The sequence below is a fragment of the Ornithodoros turicata genome, chromosome 2, assembly GCF_037126465.1.
Source record: "Ornithodoros turicata isolate Travis chromosome 2, ASM3712646v1, whole genome shotgun sequence".
NCBI classification, from domain to species: Eukaryota; Metazoa; Arthropoda; class Arachnida; order Ixodida; family Argasidae; genus Ornithodoros; species Ornithodoros turicata.
In genome coordinates, this window is record NC_088202.1 from 73,358,449 (window position 1) to 73,379,555 (window position 21,107).

General features: G+C 46.9%; 1 protein-coding gene across 1 annotated transcript in view; it reads right to left on the reverse strand.

Moving 5' to 3' along the window:
* Positions 1 to 1,525, reverse strand: part of LOC135383711 (uncharacterized) — an 89,218-nt gene extending 87,693 nt beyond the window's left edge. The window contains exon 1 of the mRNA XM_064613061.1: positions 1,358 to 1,525. Within this exon, the coding sequence (XP_064469131.1) occupies positions 1,358 to 1,400 (43 nt within the window). The 5' untranslated portion in view covers positions 1,401 to 1,525. The remainder of the gene's footprint in view (positions 1 to 1,357) is intronic.
* Between the last annotated feature and the right edge of the window lie 19,582 nt (positions 1,526 to 21,107).

Here is a 21,107-nt window from a genome sequence, read left to right on the forward strand (position 1 = left end):
TTATTGATAACGGTCATGACGTCACAGCTCCAAGTTCACGCTTCTGGTTGCCTCTCCGACAGAGGACTTGGCGCGGTCGAGCATATATGTGCTCCTCAGAACGTCCTCGTTTTCCTCCGCAGAACGTGTTTTGTGCAGAAATGCGGTAAAATCAAGAAATGCCTTTCTGTTTCTGGCAAAGAAGAAAAAGAAAGCGGAAATCTACTCTGACTTTGCAAATTGCAGAGTCCAGCTTCAAAAAATGACTAAAATGACAAAATGACTTGACAAAATTGACTCGTAGTAAGTGTCACGTGCAAGTCCCCAATTATAAATACCGTTGAACCTTTTTAACTTTCGTGACAAGTAGTTTTTTTAGACAAGACACTTTTGTTGAATGCGTACTATAATTGAAAACGGGCTTTAGAAATGATTCGTCTGTCAAAATAATATTAAGGCTCAAAATATACTTTCAAGCGCTCCCCCCCCCCCCAAAAAAAAAGAAAAATAATAATCGAGAATGTATTTATGCTTAATCCTAACCTAGTTCTAGGACCTTTAATCACAGGTGCCCGCAGAGGAATCACGTCGGCATCGCTACATTACGAAGAAGTCTGTCTGCCGATGTTACGGCACAACGCCTGGGGGGTTTTGCGCGCTGCGTGCCGAACATTTGTCTGAAAGCGCCCGACGAAAGCCCATAGATAACCTCGGACCCAGGTATTCGATCCCGAGTCCTCTCGAAGTCTCGTGTGTCCTAACCACTCATCCACGAAGGTCTGTTCTTTAGACGGGAGAAGCCCACAACAAATATTCTCATCACAGGCGCCATAATATAGATGCTGTTTCAAAATCCGTTAGCGACGTAAATTACGTCCAATATGAAAGTAACAGTCGAAGCATATCAAAGCAAGCTTGTTATTGCTACGGGAATACAGCTATTGCCAAGTTACGGGCAACACAACAAAGCGATAGCCCCACTCACTGACTTCAAAAAGAAACCGAAAGCATTCACAAACCATGCGTCTCTGGAATGACACAAATGGCGAAGCGTCACTGTTTTACTGTTCACAGATAGATAACAGCGAACCTGCATGCTAAAATTAATATTTGAAGTATTCGGTGGTTTACCATATGAACATAAATGCAAATAAACAGATAAACAAGGATGGCGATATCAAAAAAGATATTCGGGCGTCAAATTCACACTCGTCACTGAGTAAACGGCGCAGTGTCCGCTAAAGTGTATCTCCAAAGAATACCCAACTTTTGCACTTGCCATAATGCGTGTGTGTATCACGGCAGCAAAAAGTATTATTTGATAGTCGGCGTGCGATACACACGGTGGTGACATAAATCCTGACATCCAAACACTTACATGCACAGAAGAGTACGCTGGTGAGCAGTATCCAGATATTCATCCCAGACGTCGGAATAACAGTTGGGCGAAGAACAAGCACTCGAAGAGACGGCGGCAACGTATGACAAAATGGGAAAGGTAAGCCCGTGGTGCGCCTGCGCCGCCAATGGCTTGACCCACATTGGCGACCGGTAAGAAAACTTGTTACAGAAGCAACGAAGCCAATGCTCGCTACTTGGGGACCACCTTTCCCTTTCCTGTCGTCTTCTGCCAGTGACACTACGTATGTCACCGATGCCAGTGTCTGTGTTAAGGTTCGATTAATCCTTGGTTGATCTTTCAGCCAGGCATGCATCTCCATTTCGAAGATGACACAGACACGTTGATAACGGAGAATATCTCGGGAGCGTTATGGTGCATGCTATTACTATCTTTCGGACGACGTCTATCTTGAAGTGCCGTCGAGCACTATTGGATACGAATGAATTTCACGGGGGAGGACAAATCTTCAACCTCCTGACCTCTTCTCCTTGAGACGCACGCTGCGGACTGTACAAGCCAGTGGCGCAGCCAGAAAAATATTTCAGGAGGGGTTCTACGGAGACATTACATGGGGGAGGAGGATTCTTCCCTTGTTTCTCCCTCCCAAATGAACTGCAAAAAGTATGATTTCGGGGGGGGGGGGCGAACCCCCAAAATCCCCCTCTGGCTATGCCACTGGTGCAAGCGTTCAGATTATTTTAATATGCCAGCATAAATCATGACGACCTCTGAGTAAAGGGTGCGCAATTTTGACAACCGAACTGGGAGCTCCGGGGGGTGGGGGACGGCCCCCTTGTCCCCCTCTCAGAACACCCATAACATGAACGACGTGGGCCCGCCAGTCGGGTGACGTGGGCACGAATTAGTGAGGGGTTAATGCTACTACCCTAAAATAATACGAATAAAAAAGAAAGCTCGCGTAAGGGCAATGTGCGTTGGGCGAGCTGAACGTAAGCAACTCGCTTGCCCACGTTGGGTGTATCCACGTTTCGAAAAATGGAAAATTACGCCCTGCTTTGCACGAAAAATTCAATAAGCCACAGGGGATTATTCAAGCTCAACTCCATGCGCCTGTAGTTCATGCAGGCAGCCTGGTCAACAGTGTGCAGCTCCGCGCAAAAGAAATTTTTTACGTAGATGCCACTGGCAGTGTTCGACGTATCTTAGAGCTCCAGGATCCTAAGCCTCGGAGAGTCACCTTTCTTCCACTGGCGTTGCACGTGAACGTCACAACAAGACGTATGTCAGCTATGATAATAAAACGTAGCACCAACTTAGTTGTTTTGGATGGTTTGTGTTATGCAAGTTACAACGCTTGTGGAGTTGTTACTCCACAAGCGTTGCACAAGAAGACAGTAGTAAGTAGAGATGCGGAACGTATTTCGGCATTTTCCATTCGACTGGCGTAATTTTTCCAATCAATTACGCCTTTAAAACTCCCTGAGTGTGTTTGAAAAGCAAAGCGGAGTTAGAGTTCCGTACGAGCAAGTGACTCCGATAGTTCACTCTACGTGAAGCAGGTCCCTACCCACTCTACCAATAGTCAAGAGTACGAATTCTCCACCTGAACAACGTGCTCTTCAGGGCGCCAAACGCATAGTGATTTGTCGCGCTCGGTAGAGGAATGTTTTGCTCGGTCTTTTTTTTTTATTATTCCCTGTTAGTGCCGCAAAGCAACTGTGGCTATGAGCGACGTGGATAGGTGATGGGATGACAGCAAGAAGGAATGGGGGTTAGTGTGCGTCCTGGGCCGACTTTAAAGGAACTGTGCCGACATTCGATCGTCTGGAACGTCGTGCAGGAAAACCCAGGGAAAACTTCAGACACCACAGCCGGTGGTAGGATTCGATCCCACCACCTCCCAGTATTCAGCACGAGTGGATGCTTTAACCCGCTTGGATATACCGCTGGTAGCAGAGTATACCAGAGAAGTGTGCTGAAAAAATCCACCCCTAGTGCTTCACCTCGCACTTCTGCTGTCACTGTCGAAATCGCTACAGGAAGAATACGATTTGAAGTTCGTTGGGTAATGCGTGTTCAGACTGAACGAATCTCCTATGGCTCTTCCTATATGCTACGTGCGTGGTGAACGCTCCACTGCATCGAGGCCTCAATGCAGTGGAGCTCTGACTGCGTGCATAGTAGCCTGCTCAGAGCTCTGTAGCAATTAAGTCGTCTGATTTTAAAACCGATTGAGCCTGGTTCAATCGCCGCTCGTTGTAGCGAAACGACTTTTCACGGATACGAAGCGAGGTCGCATGAAGGTTTAAGCTCAATTATCGCCGGTTCAGTCAAGTTCGCCTATAGTAAAAATGTCTTCTACGTTGATACTGCCCAGTAGAACATTGGCCTACATGATATTCACTCCGTAATTTGTGGCGCACCGAAATGACACACATGCACAAAAGTGGTGGTGATATTGAACCGTTGACCGCGTCAAGGCAGACCTCTGTACCCCCATTGCCGTCTGAAGAAAAGGTCCGATGATTACAAGTAGGTTGTATCAGTGGGTTACAGCTCGCTCACGAAGCCCGTCGTCGTTAGGAGGCGAAGACAATGCGTAGAATCGTCTTGTTTGGAGCGAATCTGTTCTTGCCAGCACCGCAGACTCCAGTTCGTCGCATGCCATTCATTCGGCTCCAACATTAACGCGCACATAAACGCGGCTCAGCGTCTTTCACATTGATGAGACTGACTTATGTATACTTTCGTTGCCCAACGCCGAGTCGCATCCAAACAGCCACAGTGAACTTTACCAATCGGACGCCGGGGCGATAAGACGTCAAAGTAAATCCTTTGGAACTTGCAATGAAAGGAAAGAGCCGGAGAAAGAAGCTGGTATTCCTTGAATCGATTCCCAGCTCATTCAGACTTATCGGCTCTCAGAGCGAAGACACCTGGACTCCGCTTCTTCTGGATGCCTGGCTGCTTTAGTGAAAGAAACGTTGGCTGCCTAGCTATATACATTGATGGCGGATATATCTTGCTATTTCGGGCACGGTGAAAGCTGTTTAGTTTAAGAGTGATGGAACATACTGTATATCTTGCACGATGAAGTCAAGGCTTCATCAGGGTAACACTAGGCAATGATGAACAGAGGCTAGCAGTCGTTTTCTTTTTTTCTTTTCTTTTTTTATATGCTTCATGGGTATGTGCTTTGTGTTCCGCACTTCATTTCGTGGGTTGTAATGTCGCAATTGAATTTCTAGCATATCAGTCCTATGTTGATGACAGCTATTTTTTGAGCCACGCAGAATAACAACAATAATTATATTTTGACGATGAAGGTGGGAGGTTTTCCACTCTAGGAGTGGAACGCTACCCCATGGAGTCTAATATGAGTCATGACGATGATGATCGAAGTGGCGATGGCGATCCTGATCGTAATGGTGGGAATGTCGGAGGACGCTGTCAGGGTCACAATGAGCCCATTAGGTCAGTCTTCTCAAAAAACCCAACTACATGACGTGAGGCCGCCCTGGAGTGGGCCGCGCTGTCCCAAGGGCCGAGGATGCACGACAGGTTGAAGGGGCGGCTGGCAAAGGTGGCAAGCTGTGATTGCAGTGTATGCCTCTCGTTTGTATACACTCATGCTCCAAAATCAAGCATAATGGCTGTTACGACTGTCCCACTACAGGCATTCCAACTGAAGTGTTAAATATTTGTTTATTGTGATAAACGGTGTTCCAGAAAGAAAAGAAAAAGATCATGACGGATTTGTCATAGTGAAAAGATGTACAATCAGCACCACCATGGAGAAAAAATATAGATGGGTATCCCGCAAACATGTTTGTTTTATGATAGGAGATGTTTCAATATGCTGTATGTTGGCCCGCCACTGACACGCATGCACTACAGCGTGTGGCCATACTCAGTACAAGATTATCAAGAAGCTGTTGAGGTATGGTGTCCCACTCTTGCACCACAGCTATTCGGATATCCAGGAGGGCTCTAGGAGGCGGATGACGCCGTGCATTACGTCTTCCGAGAGCGTCCCATGCATACTCAATGGGGTTTAAGTCCGGAGAGCGAGCTGGCCATTGTAAGCGGGTGATATCCTCACTTTCTAGGTACTCCTCCACAAGAGCTGCTCGATGAGGACGTGCGTTGTCGTCCATAAACAGGAACTCACATCCCATGGCACCCCTAAATAGTCGGACATACTGTTGAAGAACGATGACACGGTATCTCTGACCGTTCACAGTTCCGTATCTCTGACCGTTCACAGTTCCTCGTTCAAACACATGGAGAGGGGTGCGTGAACGCAACATTATCCCTCCCCACACTAGAACACCACCTCCACCAAAGCGATGGTGTTCAAGGATGTTGGAGGCATCAAACCGAGTCCCGGGAGCTCTCCAGATGAATACGCGTCATGTATCGCTCTGCAGACTAAACCTGGATTCGTCAGTGACCAGGACACGCGCCCATTGTTCAGTTGTTCAATGAAGGTGTTATCTGCACCATGCAGCCCGGGCTCTACGATGAGCCGGGGTTAACGGAGCGCATCTTGCAGGCCTGCGGCCATAAAAGCTGTACTTACTAAGTCGTCTATACACAGTAGGCCTGGGAATTGTAGTCCCTGTAGCAGCTGAAAGGTCTCTGGCTAATTCTCCTGCTGTGCTTCGTGTGCGCCGCCTGACATTCAGTGACAAAAAATGGTCTTGCTGCGGCGTCGTAATCCGCGGACGTCCTGAACTGAAACGCCGGGACACATTTCCATCATGTTGGAACCACTGCCAAAGTCTAGAAATGACACTTGGAGGGATTTGCAGCTCCTGGGATACTGCCATCTGAGTTTGGCCAGCCTCTAGTCTGCCGATGACTCTGCCCCACAAAATGTCATCAATATGAGTTCGTTGAATGTCCATTTCAAACAAACAGCACTGTTACCTCGTCAAAATGCACAACGCGAACTCTCTTCTGCATCTCTGGGTTCCCCTTTGATAAGCCGCTAGGTACCACATGATCTTATCTCGTCCTCGTAGCACCGCAGTCAGACAGCTCGGGCAACACATGGCCTTTAGTCATCCAGAAATAGGTGCGGTGTACTTCTCACGAGAATTTATTGATCAGGGTCCGACATTTTCTTGTTTTTCACAATATCCTTAATTTTTCAGCATGAGTGTATAGACACGACAGCGGAGGAGTATGTGCTCTACATTGGCAAGTACACCACACTCGTTGCAAATTGGGAGCTAGCCTCACAGCCTAGCTGGTAGCGATAGAACGGAGTGGAGACCACGTTCAGATGTAACTTGTAGATGAGAGGCTTCAAAGGACGAGGAAGATTTGCAGGCAGATGGTGTAACAGCGTTGGGTCTTCACTTCGCAAAGAGGGCCTAATTGGAATGTCGCGTTGCCACTGTAGGGTAGACCAGGAATCAGACAAATACCTGAGGAGGGATCTTCTGTACCCTCTCGAAAGTATAATGGGCGTAGAAGGCCGCTGCTGATGTGCAGCGGCAGCGGCAGCGTCGGCCTCGTGGTTTTCAGTTATTCCGCAATGCCCTCGAACCCACTGTAAGGCAACGGAGTGGGAGCGTTCTTGTAGAGTCTTCAGGGCGCACAGGACATCTATCACCATTGAGGATAGGGAACCGCGGATGTCCATGTTTTTAATGCACAGGAGACCTGCTTTGGAGTCGGTATAAATTATCCATTGCCGCGGCTCACACCCTGCCGCATATGTCAAGAATAACAAGATAGCATAAAGCTCAGCGGATGTCGATGAGGTGCGGTGTCGACCTCGTCGACATCCTCGTGTAACGGGCTCTGACGGAGTAGCAAAGGCCGAAGATGAAGTGTCCCTGGTCGGCGAGCCATCCGTATATACAGCGATACTGTTGTAACATCGAGCCTCGGTGAAGTCAATGGTTAGTTTTCGAAGGATAAAGATAAGAAACCGAAATTGCAAGTAGAAATCACAGTCTAGGCTGGGTGAGAACACGTGAGAGTGCAGTTTTCGCCAAACAACATTTGTGAAGGGCCAACAAAGACGACTCCGTAGAAAACGGTCTATATGCCCTAAGAATTTAGCGTTAACATGGACACTCCTTTCTGACGTTGATATTCAAATTCTTTAACGCCATCTCAACAGCTGTTTGTTGCCTTTTCTCGAAACCGCCGTTCTATTGTTAGCATATGCGAACACGACTGTATAATGCTGTTTGGCTCCCATCTACGTCTCCACTCCTCTGTCCTACTGCGAGAGATATCACCGCACCCAAGGTGCGCACGAATCCCGACGAATTTTTTTTTTTTTTCGCATTCCCTCGTTTGTCTCGTAAAACTTTCCTGTTGAGTCTCGATAAACAAGAAAGTGGACAGCTGCACCTGCGGCGACCAGCGGACGTGACGCAACTGACAAGTAGATATGCAAAACAACGGGTCTGCAGGCGAACTACCGGCGGCTTGTCGTGACGCGAGAAAAGTGGAACTTTCGCGCAGTAATCGTTTTACGATTATATCGCCGACGGAAGCAGAATAATGTCCTCCCTGCTTCATTCCGGATTCTTCGCCAGACAACAGCGGGAATTTTGTTCGCGCTCGCTGAACTGTTTCGTAAGCAGTGCCAACGTGGAGCCGCCGGTTGCTTCAGATTTCGCATCAAGGTCGACATATGGCACGGAAGGCTAACGGGTTGTTCATCGGAAGCCACATTCACCGGTCGCAGATAACGGGACTCTCCGAACAGCGAGGTTCAAGGGCGACACCTATGCACTGTCATGCCTGTTGATGGCGTCCTAAGGGTAGATGTGGGAGATAAGTTTTTTAAATTATTCTTCACGGTCAGGTGTTGTCGGTTCTTCAAAGAAACTGTTATGAAATTCAACTTGCTTTCAGCGCAGGAAGTTGTTTCTCCTTTTGTGTACCTTACATCCTTGAGAGAAAAGCATTTCATGTGTCGTTATAAAAAAGAGACGTCTGTACATCGGCCCGTCATAAGCTGTCCTAAGCGGAAACAGATAAGAGCAGCAAGCCACAACGTTGAGGTTTATCACATCAAACCTCTAAGAAGAAAGACATTTTCAATAATCAGCAGAGTGACGAACTGAGGTATCATCAAAGAGCACCTTCCGCAATCCATTTCAGGGCATCACGTCAATTATGAGTTCCACATCTTCGCGGATGTATTTTATAATCTGACGTAGTGACAAAATCAAGTGCATCATCGGTACTGAATAAATCTACACAGAAAGTCATTACTATTATTATGACCTACATAAAACGTTTGCTCTCCTTTTGGTTTTCAGTCCTATACTTTTACCACGTGTAGCTGAAACTTGGTGACGTGCGGTCTAATACATTCCTCAGGTTACTCAAGCTACCCAAGTCCACGATGCCAATGAACACGATTCAAACAGCACTATACACTTCAACCACTGAATCGCTACCTCCTCCCTTTGAACGCGCCATTAGCGCAATGAAACATTTGCTTTGCTTGGCAATCATACCTACGCAAAACTTACTCATGAGCATGCTCATTCGAGCTCACTCATGCTCAATGTGGCGAATGAGTTGAGCATGAGTGAGCAAACGGAGAGCTGACCGGGAAGTGAGCATGAGTGAGATATGAAGACCTGAGCAGGAAGTGAGTGAGCATGAGTGATATGGAGAGCTGAGCGGCGAGGGAGTGAGCACGAGTGAGCAAACGGAGAAGTGTAGTGAGCGGTAAGTCTCCTGACTACCGCCGGCGCCATGTAGATCAGCTAGACGAGTACTCATGAGTATGCTCACTCATGCTAAATGTGACGAACGAGTTTACAATCAGTGAGCAAACGCTGAGCTAAGCACAGAGTGAGTGAGCATCAGTGATAAAACAAGGAGCTGAACTAGAGATGAGTGAGCATGAGTGAGCAGGTGTTGCAAGTGCATGGCCCTGTTGGCAATAGACGACTTCAGAAAATCCCAGAGAGCTTAGCACTGCTTTGAACTACGGGAACTTGCTGGAAACACAGGAGGAGAAGGTCTCCTAGCTGTCTCGGTTCCTTCTCTCCCGTCCGATTGTCCACGAGGAGTCAAGGTCAGCGAAAACGAAACGTGACGGACAGTTCATTCCAGTAATCTCCCAGGATGCAACGCGAGCGCGAGGAGCACTGGGATTTTCTGAAATCGCCTATTTGTATGTCTCTTCTGTTTTTCAAGGGACATCGATGAGAGGTGATATATTGCGCGTGGCACCTACTGTTCCTTGGTCTTCGAGAACCTCTGATCACTGCTCCAACCGCCATAAAAGTATTTCCAAATACGCCAGCGATAGCCACTGCCAGATATCTCCCAGCGCATCTTTCCTCAAGAACTTACCTCTTACTTCTTTATAGACCTACCGCGAATCCTTGGAGGAGGAAAGAAAGCGAGGGAACCAAGCTTGGGAATAACTATGTGTACATCACAAACTATTGCTCGCATTTCTCTTTTTAGTGCAATTGCCTACACATGCAGGTAGATTGAACGTGCTCAGAATAGCGGGACCCCCTCGGAACGTGGTCCTTTTCCGAAATCTATTCATCAAGAGTCAGAGAAAGGCATTCCTGTTTGCGAAGCGGGCGTAGGGGGGACCAATGCAATCTTTCGAAATAATAGGAACGGCACGGCGTGCAGTTCCGCGGCGGCGCAGAGAAAGTTGGCAGTGGGTCAGCCTGAAGGAGAAGGTGGCCCGGTGACCCGAGACGCATGAACCTTATCCATTTCGCTCGGGATCGGAGGTAATCGGCGTATCTTCCTGACAGACCGGTCGGCTGAATGTTACTCGTAATATATCCGCCGTCCAGCCTGCCTCACGCTGGCAAAATTTCCAGTAATCGATTGACGGAGTTTCTCTTTCCTTTTTTCCGCGCCGTATGTCTGAAGGCGTGCCCATTTTATAGTCGGACGACTTTACGGCGACTACACTGTCATTTGTCATGTGCGGGCGCTGCAATTACTATATTCAGAAACAGCATCCATGGGCGAACGTGGCTTGTACGCGGTGTTCCCTTAAAATGGAAAAGATCGTTGAACAAGCGTGAATGACTCCAGTTTTTTTGTCGCTGTCACACCATGTGCTGCAAATAACTTGATAAATAATGTTGTCAGTACCGCAGCTCTTTGATGATGCACACCTGCTGATGTCAAAGCCATTCGTTGTAAGTAGGGCTGTGTAAGTTACTCAAAAAGTTGCATAAAGTTACAGTTGCATGACTTTGAAAGTAATTAAGTTACAGGAAGAGGTAGGTGAAACTAAAATGTAACCCAGCTACAGTTACTCATTAAATGTAATTGAGTTACTCTTATATTGCTTCTGGTCATGCGCCGTAAAGCGACGAAACGTCAACTCACGACCAAAGGACCACTAAAAATAATTTCGTTATTATTTTTGAACTTATATTTTTGATATTATTTATTCTTATTAAGTTGGTGATTTATGTGATGGGGCCAATGCTTAGCTGTGCAAGAAAATGCCTCTGTAGAAAACAAGAGATATAAACACAATTTAGATTGCACATCTAACACTGGTGACAACTTTCTAGGCCTATATAGTTTTACTTGAGTGGTTGAACGTTAAAATGGTGCATACGGACACCATAAAAGATCAATAAAAAAGAAAGTTGAAGGTCCAAGATAGAGCCCTGCGCGGATGAGGTTTTTGGCATCCGCATCCGACCCGCATCCGCACCATACACAACAGTTTACATCCGCATCCGATCCGCTGAGCAAAACGCACCATCCGCATCCGATCCGCAAAAATCCGCACGTTTCGAAAGACGCGTAAAGACCGCCGCAAGCATGTTGGTATAATTTCGGATGCCTCCATGCTGTCACGGAAGGACTCAGTCATGACGACAAGCAAAGGTAAACCTTTCAACAAACGCGATATGGAGAGACTTCTGGAACGCGTGGAACGCTACCGCGTCGGCGCTCGCGCGGTTCGAGACGCCTGAATGCCTCCTCTCCCGTCTTGGCGCCGTGCATGGTCAAAGGTGAACCAGAGCATGCGCTCGCTGTCGGCTGTCGGCGCGCAATACAAATAAATTGCGGGTGGAAAAATGACAGCACGCGGTATATCCGCATCCGATCCGCTACCGATCCGCTGCCTTCGTATCCGCATCCGATCCGCATCCGACCTCGAGCCATCCGCATCCGATCCGCACACCGCAGAAAGTGCTAAATTTTCATCCGAATCCGCAAGTATCTTGCGGATATCCGCGGATATCCGCTTCCATCCGCGGATGGTGCAGGGCTCTAGCCCAAGATGCTGACCTTCACAAACTGATCCAAAATCTTGGTAAACAACGAGTATTGGCCGAGGCAGACCACAATTAGGGACGAGTTGATGAGTCATTTGACAACAACAACGCCAGGGGCGATACTCTACCCCATTGTGGTGGTGATGTGGGGAATGAAATAATGAGCCCCTTCACAATAAGGATCCAAGTCATATTGTGTGCAAAAAGGTCAAAATAGCTGTGAGGGCAGGGCGTTGGTGGGCCGGGGACCAAGCAATTTTGATAGAGAGAAGGGGCGAGAGCCCAGCTGACTAAGAGACCCGGAAAGTGCGCTTCGGGAAGGTTGGTAGTGTGGGCAATGAAAAAGAATGTGCTCCAGATCCTCTAGAGCACCGCAGTAACAGCATCTGGGAGAGTCAACCTGTCCCAAGCGGTGACGCCACTGAGCTGTAAAAGCCACTTCGAGTCGCATTCGATGAATTAATGCGGCATCTTGACGAGAGGTGTTTCGTGGCATGCGGAAAGCGAGCGTTGGATCATTGATTCTGCTCAGCATAGATGGGCGTAGAATGTCGATTGTCAATCGGCGGGAAGCCAGGTGTGTCACGAGGCGTCGAAGAATGGAACGACGGTCTCCTCTCAGCAGAGCAATACTCATCCGCTTTCGATACAAGAGAGCTGCTTCTGCGGCGCTGTCGGCTTGCTCATTCCCCACAGCACCACAATAGGCTAGAACCCACTAGAGAACCAGCCTGTGGCCTGCTTTGTACACACTTTGTACTAGGTGTGCGGATGAGCCTTGTATGCCAGAATTTTCAATAGCTTGCAGTGCAGATTTTGAGTCAGTGAAGACTGTACATTCCCGAGGGGTAAAATCAACGATGTGCTGCAGAAAGAAAAGGATGGCGTTCCGCAGCTGTTGATGAAGTTGGATGCGGAAGGCGTCGTCCTTGCACTACGCCTTCAGATGGTATGACGAATGCCGAAGCGGACTTGCCGTTTCTGGACGCGCCATCTGTATATGCTGCTGTAGACGTAGAAAACTTCTCGTCTAACAGAGCATAAAAATGGTCTCGAAGGACTTCAGGGAGAACCTGATTTCTTCTTTCCAGAAGGTTCGGAACGCTTACGAAGGTCGGTGGTACCGGCAGAGACCAGGGGTCTTCCGGCGGTGTTAGGTTCTTAGCTACGAACCTGTGAGACTCTGGCGTGTACTCTGCACTACACGATAGAAGTCGCTTTCAGGGCGGTATCGAAATTTTCCTGAGGAGCGGGTGACGGGGAATGTGAGCACACAAACGTAGGAAGTGCCGAGACGGTTCAAGTTCACGTAGAACCTCAACCGGGAGTTCACCAGCTTCAGCCAGGACTTGCCGTGTTGCCGACTTACTTGCGGCAATGAGTGATAAGAGGCGTGTTTTGCAGTCCGTCTCAAGGGTCTATGACCCTTTCGGACAACTAGCACCGTTCACGATTACGGGGAAAATACTGCTACGGAGGATCTGGGAGGCAGGATTGCAGTGAGATGATCCTTTGCCGGGAGATATCCAGTCAGTTTGGAAGGAATGGTGTGCAGCTGTCGCTGAATTGGAACAGCTATCAATTCCGAGACCAATAAGACGTGCCAACGACGAACCGCGAAAGAGGATGCACATATTTGCAGATGCAAGTCCAAACGGATCTACATGGAGATGGCGTCGGGTGATCGTTGTTCCAGCGTGGAGTTCCTTGAGCGGCTTGAGCTTATACTTGTGGCTCGCTTGTGCAGTTTTGCGTGCTCAACTTTAAAGGGACAGTTTGACTGCACTTTCTGGACTGACTCGTTTATAACGCTACACTGGACCAAGGCATCTGTGACCAGATGGCAGATTTTCGTTGCGAATCTTGTACAAGAGGTCCACGACAAAGCCTCTCATGCTGACTGGAGGCACTGTCCAGGTGAGGCAAATCCCGCCGATCTTCTAACGAGAGGCATTAAAGTTCATCGGCTACGAGAACATGACATTTGGCGGAAGGGGCCACGATGGTTGAAGGACGGAGAAACGTTGCGACAGACACTCCTTACACAGTGCTCTTGCACCGAGGAACAAATTGAACGTCTCAAAGCTCATGCAGCACTTGTTGTTCCTGATCCGTTGCTCGCAGTTGAGCGATTCAGCACAGTTGGTCGGCTTATTCGGGTAACAGCGTGAATCCTCCCATACGATCATAACTTGAGGTATGTGGATCGCAAACAACAATAAACCCCCAGAACTGGGGAGCTAATAACCACGGAGAAGTTCTGGATTCAGGCGACGCAGGCAATATTCTTGTCCGTGACATCGCGGCGTCTTGATAATTTTCGGTATTACAAGGACAGTGATTAAATCCCTCGACTTCAAAGGCGACTTCAGTATTCGAACCAGACACCGTCTGCCAAGCATCCCATATTATTGCCACCAGCATCGGAATCATGGTTCACACGGCTGATCATTCTAGGAGAACACCTGAGGATGCCCCATGCTGGAGCACAAGAAACGCTACGCCAGCTAAGGGAGGATTACTTGGTAATCAAAAGCTGACAGTCGGTTAAGTATTCCCGCCACCGTTGTCTTTTCTGTCGACGTCAGAAGACGCATCCACGCACAAAGCAAGAAGCACCTCTACCTAAAGATAGGGTTACGTAGCAGCTTCCTTTTGAAGTTGTTGACGTGGATTTTGCTGGTCCATTATACTACAAATCGGAGGACTGTCATTCAAAGGCCACGTAGCCTTATTTACGTGCACCGCTACCGGAGTCATCCACCTGGAGTTGAGCAAGAGATACACTTTCATCTTCCACCTGGAGTTCGTAACTGATCAATCGTACGGTACTTTTCTCATGGCCGTGAAGCGATTAGTAGCACGAAGGGGTCTACTGTGTAAAGTTAACTCGGAGAACTTCCTCACGTTCAAGAAGGCAGCTAAAGAGCTCCCCACTATGATGTCCAGTCAGTTTCAGGCTGTAACAGGAGTGTACATCGCAAGCTCGCATCTCCCGGGAGTTCATCGCAGAACGGGCCGCCTGGTGGGGAGGATTCTGGGAGCGAAAGGTGCGCTCAATGAATGAGTCCTTAAGGAGGACGTCGGAGAAAGCCGGATATTCAGCAGCTGCAGACAGTGTTGAAAGAAACAGTGGCAATTATGAATTCCAGGCCATTGATACAGTTATTCAGAGAATCGAAACGATACACGGGCTTCTTGTTTTCTTCTTGTCCTGTTCTTGTTTCTTCCGTGCTTGCGTTGTTTGAATTAGGATTCCTGTTTGGTATATTTGCAGTCAGAAGTGTAATGGAAGGGGAAATCTTCAACGCTGAAGAAAATGCCTCAGCTTCGAAAATATGCAATAACAGCGAGTTTTAGTAGGAGTTCCAAGTTTCGTGACAACGTTTCCGACCTTTCCGGTGACAAGCCAATCGTCTGATTCCTTTGAAGTGGCTGACATCACATTGTTGATCATCTGATCGACTGTCAGCTAGTGATACGGAGTCAGAAACAGTGGGCGCTTACGATTCTCTAAATTCTCCCTTCTGTACAGATTTAGGCATGCTCGTTTAAAACACTCCACCATTTGCCCCAACAGCAGCACATTTACAAGGTGTCCTCCGTGAGGCTTCCTGTTCTCAGCTCGATATTAAGGACACAAAACGAGACGTGAATGGATGAATAGCCTAGGTCCCATAGAAATTATAGAAGGTATACACATACGTCGTGTTGTACCTCGGTGGCCTTTTGCTTGACCGGCGCGTAGCTACAAGCAATGTCTGGCGATTCCTGCTCGGTGGTAACATTGTTAGCTGTCGACGTCTCTGGTCAGAGTAGCACGGAAGTCATTTTTAACGCCCTGTTTTCCTCCTATAAAACTGTTAAGTAGGCCAGTAAGATGCACCATGAGGAGTAACTCACACCACAGAGTCATAATTATCACAGAAATTGAATTTAAAGTACGCCGCAAAAAGCGACCGTGCGCAACGGCGGTGAAGAGCAGTACCAGCCTGTAATCCTCGCTGATGCGACAGGGGCCACGCTCGCTGATTGGTCCGGAGAAATGTTGTCTGCTACTAAGCTGTTCGTGGTTCTGGAAAAGCATTGCTCGTGGCTCGGTCATGATTCGGCCGCTCCTTCTATACACAATTCCCCGGGGGAACTTCATCGGACGTCTTAATCTGATTTTTTTTTTTTTTGATGGCCCTCTGTACTCCTTTAAAAGTGCTCCTGCACTCGGACATTAGAAGTGCGCACACACCATGCCAAAAGCTACGTTAAGGGCATCCCATTTTTGAGCAGGACAGCACGATGAAATGCATTGTGATTCCATTGTTGTTCTCCGATAACTTATCCACCGTTGAACTAGCCGTTGTCCTCCCATCTGGCTATTCGAATCGGATAGATAAAGGTCGCTGACATGATGCGGTGATCAGTCTGGGAACTCAATACAAAAGGTGTGTGTGTGGGGGGGGATCGCACTGAGGAAAAAGCAAAAAAGTCGAAACGTAACTGTTTCTTGACTACAAGTTACCCGCAAAATGTAATGAAGTTATAGGGACTGTGCGACAAACTCGTGGCGCCGCGATGCGGCCTCCGGAGAAAGTACCTTGCGTGATAGCCGCCGGGTAGCCAGCTTTGTTTACATGTGAAGTGCGAGCGTCTTTTTTTGCCACACTGGAACTGTTGCATAGCTAGCTATGCCAGCACCTAAAAGGACTCTTCATTAGGGACCATACGTTTCATTTCCCGTGATTTCTATGCTTCCAATACCACCGAGGGCACTAGACTCGCAGCGAATACCGTTCGTGACGCGCGTTCGGCCATTGCACGAGGCGTGCACAACATGAGCGAATATATTTTATGTCTTTTGTTCTAGTTTCGACGAAACTGAATCAGGACCTGCAAAATGATCAATGATTTTCATTTGCCACTTTCGTGACGGTGAAACGCCGCTGGATACTGTATCACCATCAAATGCACCGACCAAATGGCAACCTATTTTGAGATAATGATTGAGGTGTTTCATCGGCAGTGCCCAGAGCAGATATTGCTCCCTGTAATCTGGTTGACGAGTCTCACAGTGAGAACGAATGTTCTACGTTGTCAAAAAGGGTTCGTATTTATGCACCGACCATTTCACAGCTGTCGTGGCGAAAGCCTACGGCGCTAGCCGAGGTGAAAACTCATATAAATTCTTCTTTGAGAATCTCTTTACCGTTATTGTATCTGAAGATACTGGAAAAACTGCAGCACAAGTTCAGACAATAAGTTCTGACCTCACGTGTTTATTTGTATGGACGCACGATGTAGATTTCAGTGACGAAGCTATGTGTGTACAAAGAGGACGAAAGGAATACAAGACTGAGTCAAAAACATGATATTACAAATGGCTGGAGTCAGAGAAATACACGTATATAGCCTTCGCTAGCAAGCCAGGATTTTGTGAGACGACAAATAACCACCCTCTCGACGTATCACTTACAGGTGTTTTGACCAGACAGACGCGAGTGGCTGTTCTCCTTCCGCACTGTTAGATACATTATAAATACGGTGGTTGCTACTGTGCAGTTTGTCTCCATTCTCTTCGTTCGCGCCTCAGAAAGGTTCCACATTATCTGCACTTCGAAAATTAGCTCTTCTAATTACGGCAGTCGCCCCGCAAGCTACGGTTCCACTTGAGAATGCATAGAACGGGCGGCATGGTATCACGTCGGATACTTCCAAGACCGTCACTGGCGGCGCTGTCGCGACGGAGCAGCGCGCCCCCTTTAGGTGTCGCACGATCCCTATAGTTAATAATTTTAGAAAGTACCTAGATATAGTAATTAAGTAGTCAAAACTAACCATATTAACTTCGTTACTTGTAACTAATTACTTCACCCAGCTCTGGTGCTTCTCTCTACTTCACAGCTCATCGCGACCAGCCGCGACAAAATATGTAAACCGAAACCAATTAATTACTGCAACAAATGACCCGCTTCGCTGGCAGATTTTTCTCTAAAATGGTGTCCACTGAACGTCCCAAAAGAGGTAGTACCCATTTTAATGCCGACAGCGCCCTGCTTTAGAAGTTATGTTTTTTATGAAACTTGAGTTTTTGAGAAACTATGAGAGAAACTACTTGAGAAACTATGAATTTTTAGTTAATAATGACCGCCTCCCACTCATTCACACGGTGCGCAGCTTGTAGGTGGTATTGGACAGATACTTGTAAAAAAGAAAGTTCGTCGATTGGTGCACCCGTTTGCGAATTATTTAGCACGGGAATTTAACTGAGACACCCTGTATAGGAGAAGTAAATTAGTTTATTACTGCGTTGTGCATTTCAATGCCTGCACCCATTAATGAGTGTTCAGGTTTGCTTGTCATAACCAAATTCAACCGAACCAGCAGTGACCATGTATAAACTACAAAAATACTACAAAACAGAAAATACAAAAATACAGGGGTACAAATACAAACTGAATGATTTCAATGGATACTCCATGCACTTGGTTCAATGAGCAATAAAATATAGCTTGCTAGATCTTTCATTGTGATCTTGTTGCCATGAACATCCGAGCAAGGTCCCGGACGGGATGCTGCACGGAGCATTTCCGTCAAGCTACTGAAAAGTGATGGCATATTACAGCGCGTGCTTGACTTTCGATGGATGTTTTATATCAACGAAGTAGGAAACACGGGCGTTCCCTTGGTTGTAACCGAATACTCCAAAGAATTCGTCACTGCAGCGTTGCTTATATATGAAACTGAACTTAAGTACATCACCCTTCGTTTTGGCTGAGATGCTAGGAAGACTCTTGCGGGTCCAGGAAGAAATGTCCCCGGAAAAAATGTCACCGGAAAAAATGCCCCCGGAAAAATTGTCCCCGGAAGAAATGTTCCCTGGAAGAAACGTCCCCGGAAAAAATGTCCCCTGAGGAAAATTCACTTTTGGTACGCGTGGACTGGTTGACTTCGGACGTTGACTTTTTACTATATAGGACGGGGTGAATGTTTGGATTTTTGAGCACTGAAGCGAGTAATCGTATATCCTATTCCATTTCCTAATCAAATATGGAATTCAATGTTCGAATTCCACATCGAACTGATGCTTCTACTAAACTGAATATATTTGAAGAGACCCGGCACATGGAGAACAAAAAAAAAAAAAAAAAAAAACAAGAGTAAGCGCTATACTTACGCATACATATATGTACCGTACATGTTTGTATTCCAATATACGTTGTATATGTATCCAATCACGGTTATTCAACGAGTCGCTTAATTTATTCGTATTCAATTCCATTTTAAAATGACTATTCACACATAGCATTTCTTTGCCTAGGCAGTCGCTGTGCGTTACTCATTGTGTCTTGCAACAATGCGGCCTGTACAGTCATGGGGCTCCCGAGATGTGATACCGCTAGACATATTGAAATATATTTTTGTTTGTCAATTTCGTTGCTTTCGCCCCGCATTTTATTTTCCTTTTTACACATCACCGTGCCCGTCGATCTGCACACTTCTGAAAAAGAACTTGACATGCTCCTGGTCAATCCGAATGACCTCTTCTCTCCTGATTTGTTGAAACTGGACGGCGTACTACTTTCTGTGACCCTTCACATTTGTGCTAATTAGCAGAGAAAATGTTTTTTCGTGTTAGCGCTGCGAAGCAACTATTGCTGTACGCGATGTACAGGCGTGGACAGAGGACAGCAGGAGGGGGGGTGACAGGGGGTTAGTATGCGTCCTGGGCCGACTTCAGGGCTAAGTGATTAGACATTCATCAGGAAAGTCCGACGGAAAACCCAGGGAAAACCTCAGAGAGCACACCTGGTGACAGGATTCGAACCTGTGTCACGTTGTATCAACGAACGCGAAATTGATTGCGGTGTATTCCCTACGAGAAATCGTAAGTGAAAGTAGGTCCAGCTTTCAATGTAAAAACCCTTAGTAAGTGGTCAGGAATTTTAGTATTTATTTTGAGCCGGAGGACATGAAGACCTGCAATATCGCAACCGGGGATTTCGCAAAAATTCCACGCGTACCAAGAGTGGATGTTTCTCGAGGGGACATTTTTTCCGGGGGACATATTTTCCAGGGGACATTTCTTCCGGGAACATTTTTTCCGGGAACTTTTTTTCCGGTTCCCGACTCTTGCACATGCGGGAACTCGCAAGACAAGCAATATATAGTATACGTTTTATCTGGGAAAGGAAATGGCACTGCCGCATATTTCTTTCTAAGTGAGCTGCTTTAGACTTAGTGGCACAGGACCTTTTATATTTTTCCTTTTTATACCGCGGCACCCATTCTTCGTCATCGAAAACAATCGAAGACAGGAAACGGAAAATGACGAGCTGGTAGCCCAGGTTGAAAAACTGCAAAAAAGAGAGTTGGCTTTTACTGTGAACGTGTGCTCGTATCACTTCTAAAAGAGAGAAATGAAAGAATATTCACAATAGCTACATGCAGAAGAACTTGATCCTATAGTGTTCTGAGAGTATCCCAGTTTTGTCCCCAGATGTTGTCCCTTGGATCACCTCTGGAGTCTCATTCTAACACTTTTCTACCAAATTGAGGACCCTGTGGGGATATTCCCAGGATATCATTTCTGTCCCACAGCGACATCAATCAAGTCAATCCAGCACACCTTCTGAATCTACCGAAGAAACGTCACCGTGACGTAATGACGACGTTGGTAGACATACGAACCCGAAACAACGCAGGCGGAGAACAGCGCCGTTTCACAAAGCCGTATTCCTTCACGAAGATCACGGGTGGCTTCTTTGTATTAGTGGTACACTCAAATGGGGTCCCGTTTTTAGTCGCTTTCGTGTCTTCTTTCGCGTTTCCCAGTCCACCGCGGAAAGAAAAAAAATGCTTCACCCCAAGAGTTGCATTGTCTGAAAGTCAGTATCGTAATCCCGTGCGGAATGTAGTTTGTTATTACGACTTAGTTCGCTTTGTATTTTTTGTATAGAGACAGACGTGCACCCCGAGAGAAACTCCTGTCCCTCAGGCTACAGAAGATGGAAAAGCCGGGAACCATCTTTAGGAAGGGCTACCGAAAAGATGGGGCTACCAGTAGAATGGAGCAGAAAAAGGCCATAAAACTAATACTATCTAAGGAATTACAAAAACGAAAATCGTACAATATGAAAAGCCGCATTTAAATGTGACTTTCTTGTGACTTATTTTTTTATATAGTAGTTCCAGTCTACCAAGTTGGCGGCGCTGCTGTACCATCTGACGTCATTTGTTTGTAAACAGGGAGAGGTCTATTCGCGTTTCGTTCCTGCCTGTAAAATATCAATACTTGATTAACTCTGAATTTAGCTTTTAAAATGTTAGCTTGTTTCTTTTGAAACCGAAACTTTCTGCGAAAACTGCGTTTCTCCTGCAAACTACCAATAGTTTGTTCACTCTATGTTTAGAATTTTAGCATGTTTCTTTTGAAAACATTCTGAATTCGCGTTTCGCTCCAGAAAACGATCAATTGTTCGCTCACTGCGAATTTAAAACTTATT